This window comes from Phalacrocorax carbo, chromosome 2 (genome assembly GCF_963921805.1).
Source record: "Phalacrocorax carbo chromosome 2, bPhaCar2.1, whole genome shotgun sequence".
NCBI lineage: Eukaryota > Metazoa > Chordata > Aves > Suliformes > Phalacrocoracidae > Phalacrocorax > Phalacrocorax carbo.
This window is the reverse complement of record NC_087514.1, coordinates 68,382,924-68,395,175: the sequence shown is the minus strand read 5'-3', so window position 1 is coordinate 68,395,175 and position 12,252 is coordinate 68,382,924. Positions and strand designations below refer to the sequence as shown.

At 37.9% G+C, this 12,252-nt stretch overlaps 1 protein-coding gene across 1 annotated transcript in view; it reads left to right on the top strand.

Annotated features, from left to right (window-relative positions):
• GABBR2 (gamma-aminobutyric acid type B receptor subunit 2) overlaps positions 1–12,252 on the top strand; it is a 491,408-nt gene that overhangs the window by 332,221 nt on the left and 146,935 nt on the right. The window contains exon 12 of the mRNA XM_064443206.1: positions 1,292–1,399. Coding sequence (XP_064299276.1) covers positions 1,292–1,399 — 108 coding nt within the window. The remainder of the gene's footprint in view (positions 1–1,291; positions 1,400–12,252) is intronic.

The following is a 12,252-nucleotide window of genomic DNA, read 5'->3' as shown; positions in this document are numbered from 1 at the left end:
TCCCCCAGTTTTTCCATCTGCAATTCACAGTGCATTATATTTTTACTTCTTTGTTCACTTTTGTGTGGGCTCCCTTTTTGACAGCCAGCCCAGGTGGACTCTCTAAAGGGAGAAGAAGATTGTTCCTCCTCCGTGTGATTTCTCAGGCTCTCGGATTCAGCTGTAGGCTTCCAGCTCCCTGCTGTGCCCCTTGCATGGTCTTCCACCTGCTACGCTCTGTAGTCTCTAGTCCCTCTTTGGGGAAGAAAATAGTCTGTTAAGGGCAGAAAAGCTTTCAAACAGTCAGACCTCCAGGGTAATGAAACAAGAAATTTCCGAGGAATTAGAGGGGGCTGTGGAGAGCTTGCTACAGTTCTGAAAGTCACAGTTACAGAAACCAACTCTGAAAGTGAGGACCTACGTACAAGGATGCTATGGGCAGGGAGAGAATTGCACAAAAAAAGCTTTTATAACTTGTGTTCTCTCCACCCTGGTCAATTTGAGGTTTTTCTATTAAAAAATAAGTAATTCTAGTTTTTTCTCTGAAGACATCATGTCTTTTTTAGTTTAAAAATATTTTGTTTTCTTCTGGGAAGCTCACTATAGGGAAGATGTCTAGATAGGTGTAAGTAAAAGCTGTGGCCAGCTCAGGGTCCCATTACTCCGTTGTTCTGTGTAAGTTCACCATCCCCTTTTTCTTAAACCCATATGGCAGGTATTATTTTTGATTCAAGTCTTGTCCCCAAGGCCTGCTTGCCAAGGCTATGTTCCTGTCTTGCTATTTTCCCTATATGATAATTTTGAGGCCAGTTTTTCTTATCTTTCCAGAATGCTCAGGGTCTGCATTAAGTGATGGGTACCTCACATGGTACAATTTCCTCTTACTCACTCTGAATAACATCTCTACTTCTCTCTTAATTTCTGTTCAAAATGTTGCTGTTAATAATAGCTCCCTGGGTAGTTTTTATAGTCTCAGTCTCTTGTTTTCCTCCACTAGTTCCTTCCTCTGTCTGCACAGAACACAATAAAAGTGAAAAAATGCAGAATATTTTAAGAAAGTTGTGTTTCTGTATGTGGAAAAGACGGTTAATTCAGCATCCAGATTTATTATACTTGGAGAGGGGATGGAGGGAGGAGGAAAAAAAGCAAGAAAGCAATGAATGAAACAGTTCTGAAATGTGAACACTTTTGTGAAGTTCTTTGAATATTTTTTTCTTAAAGTCTTGAGAAAAAATTTGGCTGAAATGATGATATCCGTATTGTCTATTGAAAATTAAATGGCTTTGTCTTTTTTGTATATATACTTTTTTAGGTCCGAACCTGGATTCTTACAGTGGGATACACAACTGCATTTGGAGCAATGTTTGCAAAAACGTGGAGAGTTCATGCAATTTTCAAAAATGTAAAAATGAAGAAAAAGGTGAGGGGAAGTAAACTCTTTTCTCTTTGCCCTGTTAATATAATTTTCTAGCTCTTTTGCTATCTTTACTGGGTGGCTGCACTTGCGCTGACTCTGTTCATGTGTCACATTCAAAGATTCTGAATCATTTGATATTGAGGCTTTCTTGGGCTCCTTTTTAGTGTCTGAGAGTAAGGGTTGAGCGTCAGCCCTTCAATCTTTATTATGAGAAGTGGACAGCAGAGGTGGTTGTAAACTGTCAAAGTGAATTCGGATCCTCGCTGTTATTCAGTGTGTTGTTTCAGCATCCTTGTGGTAGATTCACTGCTGTTATAAAATGTTTTCTGCATACATCTGTTTGGGATACAGGTATTACAGACAGGTTTCTCATGGACTGGTAGGAGGAAGCAAGAGAAAGTGCTGTTTATACAGCTTTCTGTTTCTAATTTTAATTGAAATTGCATAAGCTCATCCTAAGACTGATTGGAATTGGATCACAGTAGTCGTCTCTGGCATTTTTGTACAGAACATTTTCTGTAAAGAATTAGGCTCAGCTTAGGAGTAGTACAACACCTCATGTATGTATTGTTCACTTGATATTTTTCCCATGGAGCTTCTTTTGCCACATTAAGTACTTTTAGTCAGATGGCTTTATTTAAAAATGGGAAAACTGGTTAATAGGAGTAATTTTGATGGAAAAAACATTAAGAGAAATGTGCATGAAACAGAAACAAAATTCATATATTATGGAGTGAGAAGTAGTGCCAAATGCAGTTCCTATATGCAGCTGAATAGATTTATTCTAATAAGTGGCAAAGAGTCATTTACACCCAAAATAAGTAGAACAGCATTCCAAAACCTCATCAGATTCCTCTGTTTGCTCCCCTCTGTGTGGGGTCATGGAATAGCTGTGTTAATTATTTTTTTTTTTGTTAGTACTACGTTACTTTTTCTACAGTTGCAACGTGTAGGGAGTTGCTGTCACCACAAGATACACCTTTTCCTGAAAAGGTTTGGACTTTAGATAGCCAGAGAGAGAGTTAACTCAGTTTCTGAGAGGATTTATGTCTCAGGTTATAAAGGAAATATGTGTCATGGCTAGAATGGGACCTAGCACTCTGGCACCTTAACAAGACAACCACCTGGTCCTTCCCTCTACTATTCGGTCTTGTCAGGTTTGCTTAAATATTTGTTAATTAAATCCCAAATATCATTCAGTATGAAAAATAATGAAGAGAAAAGTATCAAATGTCTTAAAACTGACTAAAATTATAAGAAATTTCTGTACCGGAAATGGGATACTCTGGATGGAGCGAAGTGCAGACCACCCTTTCTGCACCTGTGCAAAGATCCCACTGTAATCCATCCGTTTAGGCTACCGGAGTCCAGTATGCATTTTTCAAGGTTCTTACACTTCCTGTGCTAAAGATTTTTAGCCAAAGCTGAGCCAGTATTTTACTTCCTTGAAAAAATGAAATTTTCTATTGCAAATATGTTTTCATATATTGGTACAAATCTTTTTAACTTAGTGAAGTTACACAAGATACTGCCAGTGTAAACCATAAAAGCATTCACTTAATTACCTTTATTTTCCTGAGAGTTTTATCATTTCTACAATACATATTATTCCACATAGGGATGATCAGGTACTTCACTGGACTGTCACTAAGTATTTGCTTTATTGTTTTTTAGAAAACATTTAATTTTAAACTTCAGGTTGCTACTCAATATTAAATTTCGCTGTCTGTTCATTAAACATAATCCTCAAATTCTACATAGTGCCTGTGCTTCAACAGGCCCATCAACAACTGCAGATTGCTACTGTTTATTCACAGCTGCATGTTAAAAATGGTTTAAGATCAGACACTGACCAGGATAAGGGAGACAAACTTTCAGACATCTGGAAGCTGACCAATGAGATGCTTCACTCCGAGTGATACTGGAAACGTCAAGGCTATTAGGGCACCTTAGACAATATTCTGGAATTAAGTAAATGACGCATTCTGTCCTGTAAACTTAAAAGAATGGCTGTTCCACAGAATTATCTTGGTTTGCTTTATTTGAATATACCACTCCAGAACACAAGCATGAATCATAAAAGACAAAAGTTTTCTTAATGGAAAACAAATTAGCTATCCATGAGAAATGTTTACTAGTCATACATTTTCTGTCTTTGATTTGCCAGGATAGATAAAGCTGGTTTTATGAGTTGATTGAAAAACATGGTATTCTTTACTTATGTCTTAGAAGAAGGACATTTCTATTTTCAGTAGATGTAGTTTACAGACAAAGTATTCTGTATCTATGGAAGCATAGACAATAGAAATTTTCGCAAACAATATCTAAACTGACAAATAAACAAAAGTACTGCTGCATGAAAAAACACATTAATGTTTTTTGAATTAGCTGTGCCGTGACAGACGACTGGCATTTCAATACGAGGAGTACAAAGTGCCAAAGTTATTTAAGTACTGTGGATCCTATCGATTTGTGATCGCTTCAGTTTCCACCTGCATAAAAGTATGTCAGTAAAATCTGACATTTAGGTGTACCACTTTTTGCCTGTCGTCCTGGATATTTTCATCAGGAAAATTTTCCAAACAGTGAAATTTTTTCACAAAGTGGAAGAATCTCTGCACAGCTTTTGAAAATACTGGTCTATTCATTTTGTGGAAGTAGGTATTAAGTAAGTACAGAAGGATATAATGAGTGAATCTATTTATCTTCATCAGATAGTGCAAGCTTGCTTCCAAACTTTTACTGGACACTTACCCTATTTGTACACCATGGCTTTGTGAAGAGATGGGTGGATTTTCTCTCTCTCTGAGAAAAAGTGTAGAGTTTTAAATAATAATACACTATAGCTCCATTTTAGTGCAGTGGAGAGTGGAACTAAATGATTTAGAGTGTCTTGAATTAGGTGAAGATCTGTGATAACTTCTGTTCATAAAGCTCTCACAAATCTCTTTTATTTTCACCCATTTATACATCCACTCCTTTGTTACTGGAAAAAAATAAACAATAAAATTCAGAATACACTTTTGCTATCAGGCTGCTAACTGATAAATTTTGCAAGATTCCCAGAGCTCTGTCACCATCTTTGATCTTGCTAGGGCTCAAAGGAAGCAAATTAAAAATGTATTAATTTTAGCTGGATCTGAAAGAGAGATGGAAGGGAATCAATTTTTGGCAAATGGAAATGACCAAATCAGTAGGGGGGATAAATTATTTTTGAGTTTTAAAGAGGTTAGTACAGATAATGGAAAGTAGAATAAAATTAGTATTAAAAATAACTAACACTTATAACTGAGATGCAATTTTGGTTTTGATAGATCTCCTGTCTGTTGGTTTGGACAGCAGAATATCTTCTGCTCAGTGAGAGATGGGGACTGCTTTTATGTTTCCCTCACCAGCAGAGGAGGACTGGTAGTGGATAAGAGGAGAGAGAGGAGAATATCAGCAGCAGGAAAACATGTGGTGTCCTGGGGAAGCTTTAGCTAGCTGAACCATTTGAAGAAGCCAGCACTTCTGGTAAAAGTTAGAAGGTTGTGAATCTGTCTTTTTTGATGGGAACTGCACTGTCTTAGGTTTAGGGGGCGTTAAAGCAGTCCCACATAGTGACTGCTCCTGCACAACTCCAGTATGCCAAATAAAGACTATTCATTTTTGACAAATACCAGAATAAAAACAAACTCAAAGCAGCGGTATTTAAAGCCCCATAAGCTTTATATATTCTGCCCCTACAAAGACAAGTATTTGACCTTTTGTAGGTGAATACAATAAAGCATGATGATCTGGATCACAATGTCGCTTGTTGCAGCTTGTATTTGAAAGCGCAGTATTTCTCAGTTGACGCTGCTATGATAAGCTTGACTTACCTGTAACATAGTACTTTCTAGCTCTGTCTTCTTGTGTTTAATCCTTTGAATGTGACGTCGGGGAGGGATGTTTTATGTTTAATTTGCACTGAGAATATTTTCAATGTACTCAGTTATTGCTACTGCTATAGACTTCTGGTGGCATGTGTCTTCATGTTGAAAATGTCGTTACAAGGTAAACACAGAATATAAGTGCATCTTTTCTTAAGACTTGTGCTGCTGTAGTTTTGCCAACATTATTCTACTCATTGATAATATTTTGTAAGTTTTTCTTAAATTTACTATGTGATTGTAAAGTTCTCAATCTACAGGGTTAGAGAAAGGGTTAGAGAGCCTAACAAGTATTGAGAAATGGCATTGATACTATCCCAGGGTTAGAAAGTTACAATCAGAGAAAAATGGTTTACAAGTCCAACTTGGCTTAGCTATGCCTAGCAATCTGCAGTCTGGAAAACTTACTTTCTTAATGTCCTACTAAGTCCTTAAAGGGCTTCTGAAGACAGATGTGGTCTTCATGCATTGCAAAGACAGACAGGAGATTGTACAGCCTATTTCATTGACACTAGCACAGGAAAGGGAGGCTGGCACTGCAAGAGAACCACGGGGCCAGGAGGTAGGGAGCAGGGAAGAGGCTGAGAATGAGAAATTGTTTGAGCTGCTAAGGGCTTCAGAGGGAATGGGAGCCTGTCTGGATAAAAGGAACAGGGAAAAGCTTGTGATAGTAGACTGGGAGAAGGAGTTGAAGAAGAAGACTGTATTTGGATAAAAATTCCCAGAGTTAAATTAAGATTGAGAGCCAGCAAAAAGTTGAATGGGGCAGGGAGGGCTGTAAGAAGTGGTCAAGGAAACTGAGTGTGGTGGAACATAGAGCCTGAGTTTGGGATTCAAGTAGCAAACTCTAGTTGAGAGACTAGGCCTAGTTTAAAATTAGATTAAGATTGAAATTTAGAGGCAGGATGGTAGGCCTGAAAAGTAGGGACATAGGCAGGGAAAGGAAGGTAGGGGTGGGAAAGGAATAAGAGGCAAGAAAAAGTTGAAATTAGGACGGGCCAGAATGGTTGCACAGAAGTGTGGGCAGAGCATAAAAACTGAACAGAATATTTTAGAGTTTCACTCTTCTTTTTTCTATTACAATGTATCTGTAAAACCTACAGGCAAAATATGTGCCTTGTCTTCCTGTTATGCTGTTGTACAGCTCATGATAGCTACTAGTTATTCTTTTAGCTCAAGCTGATGAGGTGTGCAAAGATCTGAAGGCTTCTTTCGCTGATGCATGCAGCGTGCTCTGTAAGAATTATCTTTCTTTTCATTTTCTTTAAAAAGAATGGGCTCATGAAAATGTCAAAAGGCTTATGTTGTGGCTAAACTGTCAATCATTGAAAACCTACAGCTTGCTAGGATCTCTGCAATGTACATTTGTTCTCCCATGTGCATTGTTAGGACACCAATGCAGCCTTAGTTTTCTAAATGTGCTTACTGACACTAGTGCAATGACACTAAGCCAGTGTCATTGAGCAGACACAGTGAGTCTGCTCTGAGTGTGCACTAGGACACACTCAATGTGTATAATAAGAAGAAGTAGTTTTCTGTTGGAATCTTTTTAACTGAAACCAGAAAAAAAAAGCAAAATTAAAAAGGAAGGAGTTTTGAGAAGGGTGGTCTCGGGTATAAGATGGTTAAATGCCAGCGTGAAGAAAAAGAATTAATTGCCAGAATTATTTGTTATGCTTTAGAAATCTCTCTGAGCACAGTTTGCAGATAGAACTGGGGTTTGAGAGGCAAATTTATCACCTGCGTGAAGCAGAGCAGGAATTATCAAACTTTTAGCTTGTTGCCTTTGCACTCCATTTTTTAACACAAGTTTGCCCAACCCACCTCCCTAATTCACATACTTAATGGTCCATAAACTGAGAAGCATGGAAGACTGGAAGATGTAAGAGAGCACCCATGTTCTTTCTGGGATGGGTTGCTCTGAGCAGCCTCCGGTCCTGACCCCTCCAGTCGGGGAGGGCAGCAGCTGGCAGTGTGCTCTCACCCCGTGGTACCAGCTGCAGAGAAACTGTCATACCTGCAATCTCACAGTGTCCCTGGGGAAAAAAAAAGCAAACAAAAAAAAAGAAAAAAAGAGAGAAGAGAGCAGCTGGAGGCCACACACTTATGAGCATGTGTGCTGCTGCCTTCCTTCATAACTTGTCTCTGATTATTGCTATCCCCATTCCTCATTTGAAAACCTCTGCAAAAAAGTTTATGGGATGAGTGAAATCTCTAGTTATAAACTTTTCTATAGGTTTTTCAAGCCACCTAAGGAATTTAGAATTTATTACAACCTATAATCTTTCTCACAGAAGTCCTAAAGGGGTTTTAAAAAAGATGCTCAATATCTTAATTATTTAAAAATAGGCAAAGCGAAGTTTTCCACATTATATTGACAGAGGGTTTAGGTAAGAACCTCACAGGCCACATCTTATTTACTCAATAAATGCCTTTGTAGATGTAGTTCTGTATTAGCATAAATTTAGATTATATTACCTAATCAATTCTTTCTCTAACTAGTGCTATAAAATATTTTTCCAGGTTAGTTTTCAGACTGTAAATATTTATACTTTTCCAGGACATTTTTTTCAATCTAGCTAGAGCTTTTTGTGTGTATAACAAAAAGCTATATGCTGGATTTACCCTAGGATACACATGTATTTCACTAAGTATATATGAGAGATCATAAGTCTGAAAAGGAGATGTGTCAGGATCCAAAAATCAGTTTTGGGTAACCATACCAACAGTACAACAATCTATTAGGGGCCATCTGCTGAAAATGAACGAACATATGGATACCTAAAGAAATGTTCAGCGTTATTGTTCGGTCTTTGACAGAAAGAAAGAAAGAAAGAAGACAGTGGTTTGAAAGTTGTTTATTTAGGGGATTTTATTTTTTTTTTTCATTATGAATATTTACCACTGGACGAAGTAATCCATTATACTTACAATGCAGTGTAAATTATTCAGGTACAGTTTCATGGGTTATTAATATACAGATATATTATTTCCTAAAGCGATATAAGTGGAAACCAAATTACTTTATTACTTTTTTTTCCCTGAATAGCTATAACTATAAATTTTAAGTCCAAAGCTTTGAAAATAGTCAATGTAATCTCAGAATCCATATTTAGATGTAAAATAAGCATCATGTTTTTCATAAGAGCTGATCAGCCAAAACGCCAGCCAGGGAACAATAGGAATCACATTTCTAAAATTTACATTCATATAAGTATGGATCGGGAGCTAAATCTCAAGCTTATGTCACAGGAAGAAGTTGAGCTAATGAACTGTACATCTAGGAGAAAAATCTGCTTTTGAAGTAATTTACGTATGTAAATTTCTGCATGGTACAGTTTGATGAGGCTTACCCTCAGTAGCAACGAAAACAATGAAAACCCTCTGTGAAACGTAACTGCTCATAAACGGTGCTACAACCATAATTTCTCGTATTATGAGACTAATGGATGAAAGAGAAATAAAGAACATGTCACTAAACAGTATGAGGCAATGTATTCCTGAATAGCTTGAAATTGGATTGTAAATGTAATCAAGTGCATTGATGTCCCCAGCTATTTGGTAGCGATATAGTATGCTTTCGCACAGAATTGTTCATTAAAGAAAATATTAAAGTCTAGATACTTTAATGTTATCTCAAACAAAATCAGAACATTTCTTCCAGACCATTCAAATCCTTTGTACACTCTTTTCCTAAACAATGGGCTCCCTTTTAGCGCTAACAATGAAAATTCACATCCCTGGTAGAAATTCCTCCACACTTATGGACGATGCAACCTTGGGCTCAGCAGATGGATTTCTCTCAAAGGTGAATTTGACCTGCTTTTTGATGGGATATGGAGCTCAAGGCAGCATAGCCAGCTTTACTTATGAGTGCAGAAGTTAACACGATGCTAAGGTCCATTTCTAAGGCTGTTCTCCAAAACATTGAATAGCAAGAATGGTTGGTTCTAACACTGTCAAGTCTGATTTTTTTATTGCCATTTTGGTTTTTAAGACTTTCAAGACCATTTTGTGAAACTAGCCATGTTGCTCTGTGTGCTCCCTGAGGTTGAATTAGCAATGTTAGTAAAACAGTCATCTCTCCAATTCTTCCATGCATTGTAGACATGATTGAGGCACAAGCTTTCAAAGATGAAGAATTTTATAATGTCTTAAAGCTGTCACTGAATCCCTCCCCTTCTCTAACCTCTGTAAAATTTCTATCTGCTGCTTCCCCTAGGAAGCATCCCTAGGATCTTCCACCTGTCTTTTATGTGCGTTGGATAGGTGAAAGGTGTTTTCTGAATGGATAGCTTCTCCTGGCAGCAAGGCATAGAGTCAACACATTCGCATTTACAATGCAATTATTGAGAGGGTGAGTCTGCCCAAAGATGCTGTAGAATTTTTCTGAGCACGAGTCAGCAAAGAATAAACATTCTAGAAATGTGTGCTTTAGCAGGCTAGTGACTATGGCTGTTTAATTTTCAAACCCAACCTTTTTGGTCATATCCAGTTGTCCATTATTATCAGTAGTATCACTCACTCCATTATCCAGGAAAGCAGCAAAAATCATCAAGTTCTCAGACTGCAGGGGTCACAGTAGATCCTTACGGAAACCAAATTTATTTTTCTAATTTATAAGTAGATATACAAATCTTTCATCAAATTAATCAAAGTACCTAAGAGAGTTATTTGTCTTAAGCATAGTTTCCTACTGCAAGTGACTTACTGGTCAAAAATGCTTGCCACTGCAAAATATGCTTTTTAAAGTGTTAGCATTCACTCATTAAAACTAATGTAATTGCAGTGTGAAAAGTGTTCCCAATACTAATCATAGAACCTATTATAGGAAATATTCGTAATAGCTGTCGAAAAAGCATTTTGGAGTTATTGGGAACAAGTGCCTAATGTGTTTTCAATAGTCCTTCTTTCTCATTCCATTACACAATAGAAATTAAGAATGTATTACTGAATAGTCCTCTAAAATATTAATGGCTTTAATAGCTCAAAGATAGATATCTCCCTTGGCCCACATATGGCAAAGTTCACCTATCTGCCACTGACTTTGCATCACCAACATCATGGCACCAGCCCGCCTGTGTTGTCCCACTAAATGTAGGGGAGCAACCCTAAGGTGTTTCCCAGTTAATCATACTGGGAGAAATGAAAGGGTAGTTTATGCAATAGAGATAATATGCTTAAGGCAAGTGTATGGTCCCTTTTTCCAGACTTGCAGGCTTTTTTTTTTTTTTTCCCCACAAACTGTGTTATTTTTTCTCTTTCCCCTCCAGTTTGGAGGGAGGACTCCTATCAGCATGATTTCTGTATGTACCAGGGAGAGGAACATTGGATTTCAGATTTCTGAGAGCTTCAATAATTGCTGTCAGTGCTACTCTTTTAATGGAATAAGGTCTAGGAAGCTTCACAGAGGGATCATTTAAAGGTTTCTTTCTACAGATTCTGTCCCAGGAGTCTGGGGGAGGGACAACTACCAAAAAAAAAAAAATGTTACTGAATAGCATTAAGTGTTTATCCAGCTAGTGCCAGAAGGCAAGGGACAGATCTGTCAGCTGGACTAGAAAGGGTTGATCTACAGAAGAGAAACCAGAATTGCCTTCTTAAACAGAAAAAATCTGAATTTTGAAAGAAAAATAAAACCTATATTTATCTCAAAACCTATAAATAGATGCTTTCGTGAATTCAGTGAATTAAAAAAAAAAGAAAAACAACCACCAAGATTTAGCTAACAGATCTTCCTTTAAATTTAAAGATATTTTATTCTAACAAAGGGAGGTGACATTCCTGGTAACAAAGTAAGTAACTCTGAAAAAAAGATAGGAGGAAATGAACTATTCAATCCATGCTGGAAATTTGTCTGTGGAACTCAGAGAGTACAAAGCTAATGTTGCATCCCGGAGAAGAGGGTGAGTCCATATATGAGACTCCTTGTTCTTGGTTAAGAACAGAGATCAGCTTTAATGTCCGTACCATATCCATTTGCGGAGTTGGTTTCCAATAAGGTAAGAAATGAAAAGTTTGCGTTAGCCTTAACTACACAAAGTGAGCCTAATGTTTAATTGCTGCTGTTTGCCAAGTTGCCAGGTGATCCCATAAGCTGGTTGAGGATAGGGTCCTGCAGGGCGCAATGGCTTTAGAAAGCAAATGAACAGAAGTCCCCCGATAGGAGTATGAAATAATAACCGATGGACAGTTGAAATTGCCGTGGCAAGTTCTAGAAAATCCCCAACAGTTGCATGAGCAGAAACTTCATCCCAGAGCTTCAGGCAGACTTTATGCCTCCTGTGATCATACCGCAAGGTCCATGGAAGGCAAGGACTTTGAACTTGAACTTGTCTTCATGGTCACTAGTTTTCAGAAGAATTTTGATTTGCTCATATAGCGATGTTGCTGAGGAGAAGAAAATGGCCTACCCGTTTCTTTTCTGAGTGAATTTGTTTTGAGGACAGTTAGCTCCATATCCAGATATATAGTCCAGACTGGTAGCAATGGCATTTATAGCAGTGGGCAGATCTGCCAGGATGAGACAGATTCACCTATCCAATCGCAGATGGTAGAAAATATTACTCACAGATGCTGCTGTATGAGAGCTTGGCTTCAGCAAGGATTCAGGAGCACTTGCAAAAATGGATTTTATTAGCTACTGTGCATTTCTCCCAAGATTGATTTACTGTATGCTAGAAGGAGGATGAAAAAGAGAAAAAATAAGAATCTTCCTCTGAAAGACAAATGTTATATTTGATTGTAAGGGAGCCTCAGTTGCTCATTACTTTCTTTTGTAAGACAGGAATTGTTGGATTCACAAGAGCTGAGTCAAGAGTCCTTCAGTGCATCTGGTGTTTCCCAAGGAGTGCATGTACTGAACTTAAGGAGTGCTGGTGGGTGGGAGTGATGGCTGGAGAGAGGGAAAGCTGGGCTTCCTGAGGGTGGAGGGAGATCAGCAAG